Below are 17,924 nucleotides of genomic sequence, written 5' to 3'. Positions count from 1 at the left end.
TGAGGGGTAACAGTAATAATGAGACAAGTTTGATTCATAGCAAGAGGTCATTAACAGTACCTAGGTAATTTTGCTAGCTTCTCTGGGCTCAGAGAACATCTGATGCTGGGCAAAGCAATACACTAATTATATGATTTTGCTTTGAGGGTGAGATCATTCAGAGGTTGAGCACAAAGGATTGTTGTTATACCAAGCTCAGGGTGCAGCTTGCTTGCTGGGCCTTAGCTCTGGAAAACAGGGTGTCTACTAATATCTTGACAATTCCATGGACAATGAAGTAATATTAAAAAAAAAAAACAATTACAGCAAGTTTCTTTGATATGGTTCATTTCTCAGATATATAGGGAACTGAGTCAAATTTATAAAAATACGCCATTCCCTAACTGATAAATGGTCAAAGCATATAAATAATCAGTTTTCAGAAGAAATCAGAGCTATAATAGTCATATAAAAATACTCTAAATGACTATTGCTTAGAGAAAGGTGTAAAATTATAAATTGACTTTAATTCCATTTTAAAGCCTTAATCAAGATTACAGTTTTAATACTCTCCTATACCATGTGAATCTAAACTCCTTACCCTCAAAACTTCACCCTTCACCAGAGAAACTACATTCCACAAAACTCTTTACTCTAAAACTTCATCCTTTGAGTCTCAATTTTATTGTAATTTATAATTCCACCCTGGTATTGTACACCTTTGTAACCTCACCATTTAACTCAAAAAACTAGTTCCTTTTTAACCTCACCCATTCAACCCAAATTCTAGTTCAAAGTTCCTGCAGATTACTACTGTTGTCTACAATCTAATCCTAGTAGTTGAGGATTATTCCCATTTTTCTGAACCAGCTGAGGTGACATCCTTTGTTAATCATTCTTTTGACTTATTACTGACCCATTTGGGATTTTTTTTTTTGGAAAAATAATGAAGTGGTTTTCAATTTCCTCCTCTTTTTACAGATGAGGAAACAAAGGCAAAGAGGGTTAAGTGACTTGCCCAGGGCCACACCACCAGTAAGTAAGGGTCTGAGCCCAGATTTGAACTCGGGAAGATGCGTCTTCCTGACTACAGGCTCTGAACTCTATCCATTTTGCCACCTAGCTACTCTTCCAAATGATGTAATCAGGCTAAATCAGAAGGAAGACACCTAGATTTAATATACCTGGTCAACTCTCACTTGGAGATCATTTGGCCCAACTGAAGCAGCCACTTTATTCACAGATTTCAAGAGCTCTTTTTTTGTTTTGTTTTGTGGCGGTTTTTTTTTTTGTTTATTTGTTTGTTTTTAGCAACAAACATTTATTTTATTTTTTTCCAGTTACATGTAAGGGTAGTTTTTGACATTCAATTTCATAAGATTTAGAGTTCCAAATTTTTCTCCCTCCCTCCCTTTCCTCCCCCCTCCACAAGTTTGCAATCAGGTTATATATGTACAATCCACAAGTGTTCTTTTTATCAGTTCTTTCTATGGGAGTAAATAGTAAGCTTCCTCATTAGTTCCTTGGGATTGTCTTGGATCATTGCATTGCTGAGAGTAGTTAAGTCATTCACAATTGCTCATTGAACAATACTGCTGTCACTATGTACAATGTCCTCCCAGCTCTGTTCACTTCACTATATAGTGAAGTTCATTAGTCTTTCCAGGTTTTTTGGGGATCATCCTGTTTGTCATTTCCTGTAGCAAAAGACCATTCCATTACAATCATATAGCACAGCTTTTGCCATCATTCCTCAATTGATGGACATTCCCTTGATTTTCAATTCTTAGCCTACACCAAGAGTTGCTATAAATATTATTTTATAGATTTTCCCCCCTTTTCTTTTTCATGATTACTATTGTTAACTGTTTCCCATCCATCCTATTTCCTTCCCCATAATATTTATTCTATTATCCATCTTCTTTCATCCTATCACTCTTCAAAAGGGATTTGCTTCTGTCTGTACCCTCCCCCACTCTGCCCTTCCTTCTTTTGACCCTCTCTCTTTATCCCCTTCCCCTCCTATTTTCCTGCAGGGTTAGAGAGATTACTCTACTCAACTGAGTGTGTACATTAGTCCCTCCTTGAGCCAATTCTAATGAGATTGAGGTCTTTGAGCCAATTCTGATGAGTGTTAGGCTCATTTACTGCCCAGATTAAATAGATTACTCCACCCAGTTGTGTGTGTGTGTGTTAGTCCCTCCTTGAGGCAACTCTGATGAGTTTAAGGTCTTTGAGCCTTTTCTGATGAGTGTAAAATTCATTTGCTGCCCTGCTCCTCCCCCATCTCTTCCTCCACTCCATAAGCCTTTTCCTGTTTCTTTCATGTAGGCTTTCAACTCTGCCCTTGCCCCTCCCCCAGTGCATTCTCTTCACCCATCAATTTAACCCTAAAGATATCATCACCTAGCTAGGTGACACAGTGGACAAAGTATCACCCCTGGACCCCGGGGGATCCCAGCCAAAACCCAGTCACAGACACAAGACAGTTACCCAATGTATGACCCCAGGTATGTCCCCCAGCTCCAATTTTTTTATGCTTCTCTAGGGTCTTGTATTTGAAAGTCAAATTTGCCATTCAGTTCAGGCCTTTTCATCACAAATATCTTAAAGTCTTCTTTTTCATTAAAGTCCTATTTTTTTCCGCTGAAAGATTATGCTGAGTTTTACTGAGTAGGTGATTCTTGGTTGTAATCCCATTTCCTTTGCCCTCTGGAATATCATATTCCATGCCCTCCAGTCCTTTAATGTAGAAGCTGCTAGATCTTGTGCTATCCTGAATGGGGCTCCACAGTACTTGAATTCTTTCTTTTTGGCAGCTTGCAATATTTTCTCCTTAACTTGAGAGCTCTAGAATTTGACTATAATATTCCTAGGAGTTTTCCTTTTGGGATCTCTTTCTGGAGGTGATTGGTAGATTCTTTCAATTTCTGTTTTAGCTTCTTCTTCTAGAATTTCAGGGCAATTTCCCCTGAGAATATCTTTGAAGATGATGTCTAAGCTCTTTCCTTGATCATGGTTTTCAGGTAGACCAATAATTTTCAAATTATCTCTCCTGAACCTATTTTCCAGGTCAGCAGTCTTTCCCAGAAGATATTTCACATTGCCCTCTATTTTTTTTTATTCATTTGGATTTGCTTTATTGTGTCTTGGTTTCTCATAAAGTCACTGGCTTCCATTTGTACAATCCTAATTCTTAGGCAATTATTTTCATCAGAAAGCTTTTGTACCTCCTTTTCCATTTGGCCAATTTTACTTTTCAAACTATTGACTTTTTTCTCATGTCTTTCCTGCATCACCCTCATTTCTCTTTCCATATTTTCCTCTACCTCTCTAACTTTATCTTCAAAGTCCTTTTTGAGCACCTCTATGGCCTGAGACCAATTCATATTTTTCTTGGAAGCTTTAGATATAGGGACCCTGATGTTGACATCTCCCTCTGAGGGTACACCTCAGTCTTCCTTGTTACTGAAGATACTTTCTATGGTCCTCACCTTTCTCTGTTGGCTCATCTTGCCTTTCTTTTACTTGACTTTTAGCTCCTTAAAGTGGGGCACTGTTTCCAGCCTGCAGTATCCCAAGCTTCAGAAGTCCCAGGTGGTATGATTTAAGGAGGATCAGGTTCTTCACTTGTCTGACCTGTTCCCTGGTCCGTAGATGACCCCAGACCAACTTGCTAATCAACCAGCTTTGTGTGTTGTGGTTGTTAGCTCTGACGAGCCTATGCCCCTCCCCCACCTGGGACACTGCTACTCAAGCCTACCTCTTGGTTCTCAGCAGGAGTGAAAAATCCAAGTTCTGCCTCAGCCCCAGCATAGATTCCTGTAGTCTTCCCCCTTCCCAGGGCTCAGCCCTCTCACCAGACTGTGAGCTTAGTTCAAGACAACACTGGCACTTCAGCTGATTCAGAGGCTCTGGGGGTCTCCTTCTCTGATGAGGCCTTCCTGGGACTGGATCTGTGTCAGGGTGACTGTGGTGTTGGGCTTGACTCCTGTATCAGAACAGCAGCTCCCTCCTTCTCGAGAGCTCTTTTAAGAAATTGATAAAACTCATATCTTGAACTTCAGTCTACCTATATTAATTTCTGTTCCCACCAAGAGAAATCAAAACAACTCTGAAACACTACTTTAAACCTATCAGAAATGAAAAATGCTGGAGAGGATGAGGAAAAAAAGGTACATCAATGAATTGTTGGTGGAATAAGAAACTCCTCCAACCATTCTAGCAAACAATCTGGAACTATGCACAAAGAGCTATGTAACTGTGCATATCCTTTGATCCAGTAAGACCACCACTAGATCTGTACCTTAAAGATATCAAAGAAAAAGGAAAGGATCTATATGTCCATAATATATTTATAGAAACTCCTTTTAGAATTGGAAATTGAGGGGATCCCTATCAATTGGGCAATGGCTGAACCAGGTGTGGTATGATTGTTATGGAATAATATTGTGCTATAAGAAATAAACTCTGTGGAGTAACTGCTGCATTTTAACACTAGCCTAAACAGAAACCTAAGGAGTAATGTGAAAAAGAACCCTTATCAGGAACAGATTGTTGTAGCAAAAAGAGAAAAGAATTAGGATAATCAGTGAGGGAGCCATTGCCATTGGCATAATAAAAGTCTGAACTAGGGTTATGATGGGGCAAGAGAAAAGAGAAGTCTGGAGAAAGATTGAGGTGGACATGAGAGGCAGAGGAGAGATAGGACTGATTTAAGGTTGTTTTTCTTTAAGATGTCTTTACTGTATAAATTGTTTCCTTTGTTCTGTTTACTTCACTCTGCATTAGTTCATGGAAATCATTCACATGAAATGTCCTTAGGAGACTGTGACTCGAATGGTTCCTTTTTACCCAATCAGCAAAAGATATGGAAGAGCCTTTCATTTCATAAGCTTGTTTCTGGTCTGTTCACAGTAGCAGGGATATATATGATTTCTGTTTCATGAGGGTGTTATCACTTTGCTTTTACATTTTGAAATTTCTTTTACCCCTACCCCAAACCTTGAAAGTATTCCACCTGTGTATTTTTTTTTAGTGAGGCAATTGGGGTTAAGTGACTTGCCCAGGGTCACACAGCTAGTAAGTGTTAAGTGTCTGAGACCTGATTTGAATTCAGGTACTCCTGACTCCAGGGCTGTTGCTCTATCCACTGTGCCATCTAGCTGCCCCTTCACCTGTGTATTTTTTATAGTGATGTAGGAGGCAAAAAAAAGGGTTAATAGAAAAACCTAGGACCCAAGCTCTAATTCAGATATGAGCTCTAAGAAGGATTCAGATACCAGTTAATGGATAACTTACAAGTCAGGATGCTAGGTTCTCTTACCCATAGTAATCAGTACTCATAATAGGAACAGAAGGAGCTAGGTCATGAAGACCTTAAATAAAATGACAGGCTATAGAAATTCTAGTGAAAAATTAAGATGTTTTGAAACGAAGCATGGGAATCAAAAAGAGATGTGTGCAGAAAAGGCCAAATTTGTCTCCAGATTCACGTTATGACCTGTAAACCCCAAAAACACACCTCCACAGAAAAAGGTACCTGCCTAGGGGGTTGGCTTAGGACCCCAGGAACTCCAAATTAGGATAGGCCCTGCCCTGTACCTCCCAAAGGTGGAGATTATTATAATGAGACTGATAATCAATTTATCCATACTATAAATATAACTGTCTTTTCTTTTACTATTCAAGAGATACCTTTCCACTATTCTGGTTCTCTCCCTGTGGTCACCCACAGTATTGCAATAAAACTTGGGAAACTGAGTCACTGAGTCTTGTAATTCTTTGGGGATGACTCATGATCAATATGACCCTTAATTCCAGCCCACATCAATAGGATAGCACCTAAACTCACTGAGGAAAAAATTCCTCCACCAGCACAGAATGATATAGTTAAAGAATTAATTCCCTACCACTACTTAAATCTGAGCATATCCATGATCTTGTTTCCTTTTAGTAATATAATTTATGGGGATTTACACAGGGAAACATGACAGATCTCTCTTGCCCTAAGTTGGGTATGTGACAGAAGGAGACTACACCGATAAATGGGACAATTCTTTTATCCTACTTCTTTTTTTTTTTTTTTTGTGAGGCAATTGGGGTTAAGTGACTTGCCTAGGGTCACACAGCTAGTAAGTGTTAAGTGTCTGAGTCAGGATTTGAACTCAGGTCATCCTGACTCCAGGGCTTGTGCTCTATCCACTGTGCCACCTAGCTGGGACAGTTCTTTTATAAGGAAGCTGCTCTAATCCCCAAATGAAAGGCAGTAGACACATGTGCCTTCATTCCCCAGGGTGATCAGTAACCCACCTGTATTGTATTCCCAATTTTGAGATAATACTAACCAATTTCCTCCTAGCTTAAACCTGTCAAAAATGAATCCCTTTACTTCAATAATTTTTCTTTAAAAACTCAAGCTCAGCCTGAGTTTGGAACCCAGAACCATGAAACACATGTCTTGGATGTAATAATAAAATCCTGCTACATCTTTCCTGAGTCTGCCTAATTTCTTTAGGGTGAAACCCTAAGGAATAATTATTATTAAACAACACCTTCTCTGCAATGTTGCCTTAGAGAAGACTGACCAAGGGCAGTGCAAGATTCAAGGACTTGCTCAGTCGACATCACAGCTAATACGTGTCAGAAGCAGGCTTTGAAATGTGATCTTCCTGGTTTTGAGACCAACAGTTAATCGCTCTGCCACCATTGTATTTTCTTAACCAATTGGGTCCAAGATTCTCTGCATCAAGAGCCCCTATGCTTGAGGAAAATCGCTTTTATAGTCATTGAGGTAGTATTAAAAATGGAGTGAGGTGGCACAATTTCATGATTGGTCAACTCTAGAATGGGGGAAAGGGAAATGTCCATCAATCACCAACGTTTAGTCATCAGACTTTCCTCAGTTCAAGGAATGTTTGGTCCACAGGACTCTGGCACTTTCCATAAGCAGTTATGGATATCAGGCAAAAAAGAACATAGAAAAGGGTAAACTGCCTGTTTGGAAAACAGCTCTCATGGTCTATTCATCGGGGCAAGGTAGGGAAAGACTAATATACAAGTTAATAAAGAATCTTTATAACACCTTTATATGTAGGAATCTATCCTATACATCAATTAAAAGCAACATAACTAGCCATACATAATGGATTAATTAATTCTAACCTACATGCCTCCCAATCTGACAGCATGAATCCATTCAAACTTAATTCTATCCTATCTCAGTAATTCAATCATTGATACTTAGTAAAAAAAAACACAATGAACTAAGTAAGTGCTGATTAAATCGAATAGGGTTTTCAAAGTCATTTTCACCCTATGATCCACAGAGGTGAATCCCAGAAGCCCAGAAGGGTATAAAAGGCCCAGACCAAGGGAATCTGTTTCAGTGCATTATTCTTGGATGCTTAGTTCTAGATGTGGAGACTCTGAAGGAAGCTTTCTCCTATTTCATCAAGGCCAGTAACCCACAGGTAATTTTTTCCTCCTTTTTTTCTTTTGGAATAAGCATAGAAGGCAATGACTCCTGTTCAATAAAGGCCAGAAAGGGATGTTGTTCCAATGTGAAGGGGGTAGAGATCTACTAGCTCAATAAGGAAAAGAAAAAGATAACAGGGCAAAAAGTGCCGCTCACTAGAGTCTCAGGCTTCCTTAAAAAAAAAAAAGCCACTTTTCCTATACAGATTAGAGCAAAGATATGTCTATTTCTGGACCCAGACTATGGCTACAAAATGTACTTTTATCTTTCTCCCCCCAAAATCTCATGCCCTACTATTTGTCTTACAGCTGGGCAGTGGCCAATGGACCCTCAGAGATAAATAAGCACAAGCAGAGAAGGCCAAGGACTTATTCTCCAACTTTGTTTCTGCTCAGGAACATGGCTGAGGCTCCTTTAGCTGAAAACCTCAAGGAAGATCTGACCTGTCCTTTGTGCAAGCACTACTCCAGCCATCCAGTGACCTTAGGCTGTGTCCACAATGTTTGTCGCCAATGCCACCTCAGGGACCGGAGAGAAGCTGACCAACCCTGCCCTTGTCCTGACTTCAGAAGAACCTTTGAGATGATAGAGAGAGACTTGGAGCCTGACCACCACCTAGGGAATCTGGCCAGCATAGCCAGAAACATCAGACCCTACTTACTGTCATTAGAGGAGGAGAGGGTCATATGCGAGCGACACCAAAGGAAGGCATTATTGTTCTGTGAGCATGAGCAATCTCTCATCTGTGCATCTTGTTCCCAATCCCCAGAGCACAGCAGCCATACAGTGTACACCATAAAAAAGGCTGCAAAGGATTCCAGGGTAAGTGTTTCTACTTTGAAGGACCCCAGCTTGCATCCCCTCACTCCCATTGGTGATACTTCTGAGCCAATTACCTGTATCATGAACTGCTGTGTTGGAGACCATGGAGCCTTGTAGTCTCTGCATCTTCTGCACATGTTAGCTCCCAATAGACACTGTGTCACCGGCCTGGCTCCTGGGTGGAGGGACTCAGCTTAGCAACAGAGCTTCACAGTTCAGTGAAATGCATCTTGGTGAATCTATGGATGTTTTTGTTTTGTTTTGTTTTGTTTTATCTAGGACAAACTCCAAAAGTTGTCAGATCTTTGCCATGTAGAAATGGAGATCGTTGAGAACATGTTGTGTGAAGAGAGGCAGAAGGAGAAGATGTGGAAGGTGAGTGTCTTGTTCTCTGAGAGAAAAGTCTCCAGAACAGTTTGTGGCTCTAAGGACTTGAACACAGTTCCAAGGGATCTTGAGGCTCCTCTCAGGCAGTAGACATTGGTGACAATCCTATCCTCCACAAAGCTGTCAGCTGCTTTATCATGAAAGTTGGTTAAGATAAATTAAACCAGGGGGCAGCTAGGTGGCGCAGTGGATAAAGCACTGGCCCTGGATTCAGGAGGTCCTGAGTTCAAATCCAGCCTCAGACGCTTGACACTTACTAGCTGTGTGACCCTGGGCAAGTCACTTAACCCTCATTGCCCCACAAAAAAAAATAATAATAATAAAATAAACCTTGTGATCTTATTAGTATTGGGAATTTGGGGATGAGAAAATTTTATCTATATACGTCGGTACCTTTTCTGACCCTTAGTTTTAGAGAGGAAATCAGAGCAGGAAATCAGTAAGGGATTTGCATTGGGTAATAGGCACGGTTATATGTCAGTGGCAGAATTCAAATCCTGGTTCTCCTGCCTCTGATGTCATCTTTCTACCATATGAACATCACTCTCTGACTAGACTAGAAGGTATGTATTGTGTCATTTGAAATATTGGGGGGAAGCCTGTCTCTGTTCTAAGTTATTGGGGAATTTAGCTAGGCTTTCTAACATATTGCTACTTATAAAGTAGAGGCTATTTGCATCAGTCTTTGGCATTAAGCATTTATTATAAAATTGACCATGTGTGAACCCAGCATAGAATCCCAGGAAGAGGAGCTGGGCAGAGAACCCCGGGGTAAGGTAAGTCAGTATCCAGGGAGAGGTATAGTGAGAAGAGAAGAGAAGAGAGCGACCCCCTCCCCCAAGGACTTTTATCCTCTCATTTAGATGTGGGTCACTACACATTGATCCAACCTAATTGGCCAGTAACATTCAAATCCATTGATTGACATGACTTTGGGGTGCCAAGCTAAGTTAACTTCCTTTAGGTAGTCAGGAAGGTCAATCTACATTTCTTTTGAATTTCTACTGACTCTGGGCTGGCTCTAGGAAACCAGTCAGAGTTCATGTGTGTTTGTGTGTGTGTGTGTGTGTGGGGGTGTCCCTGGGTTCCCCCCAAACCATTATTATTAATTTTCTCACAGTATTTATATACAAAATCTTCCTAATGATGAAGAGGAAGGGAAATTGTTTATTTGTTGGCTTATTTGTTTATTTATTTTGTGGGTCAATGAGGGTTATGTGACTTCCTCAGGGTCACACAGCTAGTAAATGTCAAGTATCTGAGGCCAAATTTGAACTCAGGTCCTCCTGAATCTAGGGCAGGTGCTTTATCCACTGTGCCACCTAGCTGCTCCTGACATTATACTTATTTTTATGTGGATTTGGAGGGCTCAGGATCTTCTCAGAATGACTTCCTTGCAGGAAAAGGGACAAGCTTGGAGGGAGAGTATCATAGCCCAATACAGAAGATTTCATGAATTGCTGAAGAAAGAGGAAGAGCTGCATCTTCTCACATTCACCCAGGAGGAAACTAAGAAGGTCAAGAATGTAAGAGAAAATGAGGTCAAACTCTACCAGCATCTTCAAAGACTAAGGGAGGAGATGGTAGATCTAGAGCAAAAGCGTCAGAAGTCGGATCTTCAACTTCTACAGGTAAGTTGGAAAAACTGTATGATTCAAGACAACTCTATCCAGCCCCCTTAAGATCTGCTGGGTTCAGCAGAATGAGCAGATAAAGTGGGGACCAGGCTACCATCCTATTTTCTTTCACTGCTGGTTTTTCTTTCTTCTGCTGCTGCTTATTCATTTTTGCCTTTTTTGTAACATTTATCACATTCCATGTAAAACCAATTTTCAACATTCCCTTTTTTTAGAATTCAGAACCCAAATTCTCTCTCTTCCTCCCTTTCCTCCCTCCTCTCTAAGCCAGTAAGCAACTTTATAGAAGCAACTTGATTTAGGGGTTATACATTTATAATCATGAAAAACAGGCAAACAAATAGCCTTATTCAATAGAAATACAGTGTATCATATAATTCATTTCTGAATAACAGTAATATATGTTCCAAATTATGATGAAGTATGAGGAAAATGTTCAAATATCATGTAGGTTGTGAGGTTCAGAAGGCAGGGGACAAAGCCATGGATGCTAGCAAGACCAGGGAAATTAGAAGTCAAACTTTTGAGTTTTCCAGTTATGGACAATTTTTGTGGTGAATATATCCCTTCACACTGAGACTAATCCATGACCTGTGGTCAGTGATCTTTACCTGAGTATCCTTCAGGCACAGAACACATTCCTCCTGGTCTTGTGATGTCACAGAGCTTTTTTTTTTTTCCCCCAGGAGAATTTTCTTTCATATACCTCCTTCTATGGCTTCCTTATCCTGCTTTTCCTACTTCTGGCTTCCATTAACCAAGTAAATATACTAGATTATTACTCGGCTGTGCCTTTGTGTGCAAGTTGGAAAATCACATCACAGAAGGGCCAGGCAGAGGGCATATCTTTTCTCTTATAACTCACATTTTCTCTTTTCTCTCTAGGTAGTAGGAGACACTCTAACCAGGTAAGATTAAATTTCAGTTCCTGTTAAGAGGACTGAAGCAGCAGGGTGAAAGTTTGGGGTGGGGGGGCAATATGATCCATACAATAATGCATTCCTTCTGTTGACCAGATCAGAACTGGCCTCTTAACCTGTGAATGGCCCAGAGCCACTCAGTGAGGGCTAGAGATAGGAGAGTCAGCCATCAAACAGAAGTTTAATTCTCAAGGTGAGGGAAACTGATTACAAGCAAGGAGCAGCTATAGACATCCCAGTGGGGAGACCTGCTTTAGTGTGGCTAAGCCTTGATTTTTATACTTGTGGCTAGACAAAGAGTCAAACACTTTACTGTACCTACAGTGGTGAGTCGCAATAGCAAGAATGAGACAAGGTTGTTTAGTGACAAAAAGTCCATTCACAACAAAGCTTCATATCTGGGCCTCTTGGTGCTTGCCCAAGCTTAGGGACCATAATTTCTGTTATTTAGTTGTAGCAGTGTTCATCCAAAGGGTTAGTTAAAAGGATTGCTGTTATGCCAAACTCAGGACACAGCTTGGTTGCTGGGTCTTAGCATTGGAAAATGGGGTTAAATAGTATCTTGACAGTTAGAAAAAAATAATGGAAGGGCAGTGAGGCCAGGTGAGTGCATAGGCCTGTGCTGATCCCCAGTGTTAAATGAGTCTGTCTTCTCTGCAGGTGTGAGTCGATGTTGTCTCATATTCCAGAGGTTGTCACAGCTCCATCAACCATTTTTCAAAATACACTGATGTGGGAAATGCTGAAACACTTCAAAGGTGAGGATTGGTATGGGTACCATTGGATCCCCATTTAAAAGGACTCAGGGGAGCAGCTAGGTGGCACAGTAGATAAAGCACCGGCTGTGGATTCAGGAGGACCTGAGTTCGAATCCTGCCTCAGACACTTGACAATTACTAGCTGTGTGACCTGGGGGCAAGTCACTTAACCCTTATTGTCCCACAAAAACAAGAACAACAGCAACAATAATACAACACAACAAAGGACTAGGGGGTTTTAATAATGACAAGAAATATAGGGTTTAGGCTGGTGGCCAGATAGGGGGCTATGGCATTTTCTTAATCCCAAAAGTAGCTACAAGGCAGCAAAAGGAGCTTGAAATGTTATTTTAGTCCAATGCAATGATTTTTTTTGTATGAAATGTGCTCTCTAGGGTCTCAAGATGCATCTTAGTGGCAATATCACCTTGGAAGGGATACAATGAATGAAGGCACTTGCCTCAAGTAGACAGTAGCACATGCAGCCTTGCATTTGTAATTTTAGTCTTTCTTCTCAAATACCTCTCCTGGGGGATCTTTTCTGCCCAGACAACATGAGTTCAGATGGACCACATTAGGAGGGAACCCTGTACTGTGCCTGCTGGTCCATTAACCTTTTTGTTCTTTCTTTTCAGTGGATATCATTCTGGATCCAGAAAGTGCTTGTCCCCATCTCATTGTGTCTGATGATCTGAAAACTGTCTTACATGGATCCTACCAGCAGAATTACAGATTTGAAAATTGTGTCATCTTGGGGATTCAAGTATTCACATCTGGCATCCACTACTGGGAGGTAGATGTTGGAGAAGGTAGTCTTTGGGCAGTTGGTGTATGCAAAGCATCACTGAGTAGAAATAACAGTACTCTTGACTCTCCTGAGGATATATTCCTTCTTTCATGTTTTAGGAATGGAAAAGCATACACTGTCATGACCATTCCTGACAACCTACAACAACAAATATATTTACCTATCCACAAAGTAGGGATTTTGCTCGACTACGAGGAAGGGGCTCTTTCATTTTATGATGTCTTGCAGAAATGCTTTATATATCGGTTCCCCAAGTTCCATTTTTCTGATTCCCTTCGACCTATTTTTTTTCCTTGTCCTCCCATAGAGGGTAAGGAGATGGGAATTCCAATGACCCTCAACCCATGAAATATTCATGCCTGAAAGTTTGTTCTAAGATATATTCCATATCCTCCCTACTCAGTGTAGAGTGAATATAGGTCTGACTTGATTTGAGCAAGCATTTGGTAAGAGAACAGATATCCATTTCTCAGAACCAATACTGATTTAGCAAAAGAGTCTTTTTAGAAGAAAACAACATCTGTCTTATAAAATAAGTACTCAAGGAAAACTCAGTAGGATTTGTTCACAATCTGGTGGCATATTGGGTTGAAACTCAATTATTTCACTGCAGAAATGACTGTTTTCATTACCTACTGTCCAGGGTGATTATTGGATGCAAAGGATAAAATGTATAAAGTGTTTTGTCCATGTAAAGCTCAATATAAAATGATTGCTATTTTTACAGCAGTTCTCCAACAATGAATTTGTGAACTTTTATAGGCATCCTTTGTAGCTCAATAAAAGTTGAAAATGAAAAAATGCTTCTTCGTGGCATTTATCTCTGTTGGGTCAAGAGGTGTATGATGACCATGCTTAGGGGGAGGTAGAGAATAGACAATAGTGGGGAGGCCTCCTTTTCTTTAGACATATGAGATCAAACAAGAATTGGTTTATTTTACCATGGAAGACTCGAACCCTTGTACGAGTCACTTTTTGGGGAGAGCCTTGGGAGACCTTGTCCACAGAAAAGTTTAAGACATTTCTTGCTTTAGATAACATGAAATATGTGTAATGTGAATTTCTGTAAAATATTATGAAACAAATGCACATTCTAAAATAACACTTATGTTAACTTTATTCTCAGTTATGTGCTCTCTTTCCTCCTCCTTCTGGACTCAACAACAACAACAAAACCCCCTTCCAAGTAAAATCAGAAGTATGGAGTGAAGAGATATATCCCCTTCACCTACAGCCAGATAGGGCCTTGTGTTGAGACCTCTGAGAGAAGGAACCTTTGAGCCCTCAAGTCTGACTTCTTTTTCTCTCTGCTCTGGTAGTGTCTGTCCTTGGCCCCCATGGGTCACCTGCCCTCTCCTTTCTATATTTCTGTCCCAGCTCCAACATGTCTCTCCCCTCCCTTTATGTGCCTATTTCCTCCACCCACTTCTGCCTCCCTCCTTTTCCCCATGTGTGTTGGTAAGTTCACATTATATAAAAATCTTTTTACATGAAGATCTGTGGAGCTTCTGAGAACTGTCTCTAGTCTGTGAGAGGCCTGCCAAAAGTGGGGTCACACAGGTGGGCATCCGATGCCATTGGTCCTTAATCAGTTATCTTTCCATTTACAAAGGAAAGGGCAAATAGTAAATTATACCTAAGCCATCTTAGCACCCTGGACCATGCTATATGAAGGTCTATTATGAGATTTTTCTGTAAGTCACTTCTTATAAAGTTGTTGTTGTTGTTGTTTATGTTTTTTTTTTTTTTAGTGAGGCAATTGGGGTTAAGTGACTTGCCAAGGGTCACACAGCTAGTAAGTGTTAAGTGTCTGAGGCCAGATTTGAACTCAGGTACTCCTGACTCCAGGGCCAGTGCTCTATGCACTGTGCTACCTAGCTGCCCCTACTTCTTATAAAGTTTAATGATTAGGTAGGGATAGGTCCAGGTGCTTTGTCCCATTTGAAATCCAGTAAACTCTGGAGGGTTTCTTTTCATGACACAGGTTAAGCTTATTGGGTATCATGGACCCCTTTGACACTCAAGTGAAGCCTGTGTAATCTCCTTTTTAGAATAACATTTAAATTTAATAAAATAAAACACATGGTATTATAAAGGCAACCAATTATATTAGCATGCAATTATCAAAAGGGGCAGCCAGGTGGCACAGTGGATAAAGTGCTGGGCCTGAAGTCAGGAAGACTCATCTTCCTCAGTCAAATCTGGCCTCACTTATTAGCTGTGTGACTTTGGGCTAGTCACTTAACCCTGTTTGTGTCAGTCCCTCATCTGCAAAATGAGCTGGAGAAGGAAATGCCAAACCACTCCAGTATCTTTGCCAAGGAAATCTCAAAGGAGGTCACAAAGAGACACCCATGCAGTTATCAAAATGTTACAAGAAAAAGTTTATGTACTGTAAGCAAAGGACCTTTGATTTAATGGAAGGTGAGCCTTCTGCTTTGGAGGAAATATTCAGTCCATATCAACCCTAAGACATTGTCACATGGACCACTACTGGTACAAGAGTACTCTATGCCACATCTAGCCTTTCAATCCCCATTTGAAGTCTGGATCTTTGTTCTATCCATGTGAAATATATGCTTTTTTAAATTAATAAAGTATTTTATTTTTTCCATTACATGTAAAGATAGTTCTCAACTTTTGGTTATACAACCTTTCCAATTTCAAATTTTTCTCCCTCCCTCCCCTCCCCCCCCTCCCCTAGACAGCAGGTAATCTGATATATATATATATACACACATAATAACATTAAACATATTTCTGCATTAGTAATGTTATAAGAGAAAAATCAGAGCAATGACGAAAAACCTCAAAATAGAAAAACATCAGCACCAAAAATAAAAGAAATAGTATGGTTCATTCAGCATCTATACTCCACAGTTCTTTTTTTTCCCCTGGATTTGGAGATCCTCTTCTATCATGAGTTCCCTGGAACTCTTCTGTACCATTGCATTGGTGAGAAGAATATAGTCCATCACAGTAGATCAACACTCAATGTTGATGATACTGTGTACAATGTTCTTCTGGTTCTGCTCATCTCACTCATCATCAGCCCACACAAGACCCTCCAGGTTTCTCTGAACTCCTCCTGCTCATCATTTCTTACAGCACAAAAGTATTCCATTGTATTCATATACCACAACTTGTCCAGCCATTCCCCAATTGATGGGCATCCCCTCAACTTCCAATAAATTGCCACCACATAAAGAGCAGCTATAAATATTTTTGTACATGTCGGTCCCTTTCCCCTTTCCATGATTTCTTTGGGAAAAAGACCCAAAAGTGGCATTGCTGGGTCAAAGGGTATGCACAGCTTTATTGCCCTTTGGGCATAATTCCAAATTGTTCTCCAGAATGGTTGGATCAGTTCACAGCTCCACCAACAGTGCATTAGTGTTTCAATTTTCCCACAGCTTCTCCAACATTGATTATTTTCCTTTTTTGTCATTTTAGCCAATCTGATAGGTGTCAGGTGGCACCTCAGAGTTGTATTAATTTGCATCTCTCTAATCATTAGAGATTTAGAGTATTTTTTCATATGGGAATAGATAGCTTTGGTTTCTTCATCAGAAAACTGCCTGTTCATATCCTTTGACCATTTCTCAATTGGGGAATGACTTGGATTCTTATAAATTTGATTTAGTTCCCTATATATTTTAGAAGTGAGGCCTTTATCAGAAGTACTGGCCATAAAAATTGTTTCCCAGCTTTCTGCGTCCCTTCTAATTTTGGATGTATTACTTCTGTTTGTACAAAAATATTTTAATTTAATGTAATCAAGATCATCCATTTTGCATTTTATAATATTCTCTATCTCTTGTTTGGTCATAAACTGTTTTCCTTTCCACAGATCTGATAGGTAGACTATTCCTTTCTCTCCTAATTTACCTATGGTATCACCTCTTATGTCTAGATCATGTATCCATTTTGACCTTATTTTAGTATAAGGTGTAAGATGTTGGTCTATGCCTAATTTCTGCCATACTATCTGCCAGTTTTCCCAGCAGTTTTTGTCAAATACTGAGTTCCTATCCCAGAAGCTGGAGTCTTTGGGTTTATCAAACACTACATTACTAATGTCACTTACTACTGTGTCTCCTGTGCCTAGCCTATTCCATTGATCCTCCACTCTATTTCTTAGCCAGTACCAAATAGTTTTGATGGCTGCCACTTTATAGTAAAGCTCCAGGTTTGGTACCACTAACCCACCTTCTTGTGAATTTTTTTTCATTGTTTCCCTGTATATTCTTGATTTTTTATTTTTCCAGATGAATTTTATTATTTTTTCTAGCTCTATAAAATAATTTTAAGGTAGTCTGATTGGTATGGCACTGAATAAGTAAATTAATTTAGGTAGTATTGTCATTTTTACTCTATTAGCTCTGCCTATCCATGAGCAATTGATATCTTTCCAATTATTTAGATCTGATTTGATTTGTGTGAAGAGTGTTTGGTAGTTGTGTTCATAGAGTTCCTGGGTTTGTCTTGGCAAGTAGACTCCCAAGTATTTTATATTATCTACCATTACTTTAAATGGAATTTCTCTTTCTATCTCTTGCTGCTGGACTTTGTTGGTCATGTATAGAAATGCTAATGATTTATGTGCATTTATTTTATATCCTGCTACTTTGCTAAAGTTGTTAATTGTTTCAAGTAATTTTTGAGTTGATTCTCGAGGATTCCTTAAGTATACCATCATATCATCTGCAAAGAGTGATAGTTTTGTTCCCTCCTTGCCTATTCTAATTCCTTTAATTCCTTTCTCTTCTCTGATTGCTAAAGCTAACATTTCTAGTACAATATTCAATAATAGAGGTGATAATGGTCACCCCTGTTTCACCCCTGATCTTATTGGGAAGGCCTCTGATTTATCTCCATTGCATATAATACTTGCTGATGGCTTTAGGTAGATACTGTTTATTATTCTAAGGAAAGATCCACCTATTCCTAAACTCTCTAGTGTTTTTATTAGGAATGGGTGCTGTACTTTGTCAAAAGTTTTCTCTGCATCTATTGAGATAATCATATGATTTTGGTTGGTCTTATTGATGTGGTTGATTATGTTAATAGTTTTCCTAATGTTGAACCAGCCCTGCATTCCTGGTATAAATCCCACCTGGTCATAGTGTATTATCC

General features: G+C 39.8%; 1 protein-coding gene across 1 annotated transcript; it reads left to right on the top strand.

The window, feature by feature from the left end:
• The first annotated feature begins 7,855 nt into the window (after positions 1-7,855).
• On the top strand, positions 7,856-12,912 carry LOC122732143 (probable E3 ubiquitin-protein ligase TRIML1). The gene is made up of 7 exons (XM_043972290.1): positions 7,856-8,278; positions 8,558-8,653; positions 10,066-10,296; positions 11,188-11,210; positions 11,883-11,980; positions 12,616-12,789; positions 12,887-12,912. The coding sequence occupies exons 1-7, from the start codon at positions 7,856-7,858 to the stop codon at positions 12,910-12,912; spliced, it is 1,071 nt and encodes a 356-aa protein (XP_043828225.1).
• The last annotated feature ends 5,012 nt before the right edge of the window (positions 12,913-17,924 follow it).

Source organism: Dromiciops gliroides, chromosome 6, assembly GCF_019393635.1.
Source record: "Dromiciops gliroides isolate mDroGli1 chromosome 6, mDroGli1.pri, whole genome shotgun sequence".
Taxonomy (NCBI): domain Eukaryota; kingdom Metazoa; phylum Chordata; class Mammalia; order Microbiotheria; family Microbiotheriidae; genus Dromiciops; species Dromiciops gliroides.
Note: the sequence above shows the minus strand (reverse complement) of the source record. Positions and strands in the feature narration are given on the sequence as shown.

Bases quoted from the DNA above. Each gene is read 5' to 3' on its own strand.
- LOC122732143 (XM_043972290.1), top strand. From the start codon at position 7,856: ATGGCTGAGGCTCCTTTAGCTGAAAACCTCAAGGAAGATCTGACCTGT. The intron at 8,654-10,065 runs GTGAGTGTCTTG...ACTTCCTTGCAG, and splicing joins AGAAGGAGAAGATGTGGAAG to GAAAAGGGACAAGCTTGGAG. The intron at 11,211-11,882 runs GTAAGATTAAAT...TCTTCTCTGCAG, and splicing joins GTAGGAGACACTCTAACCAG to GTGTGAGTCGATGTTGTCTC.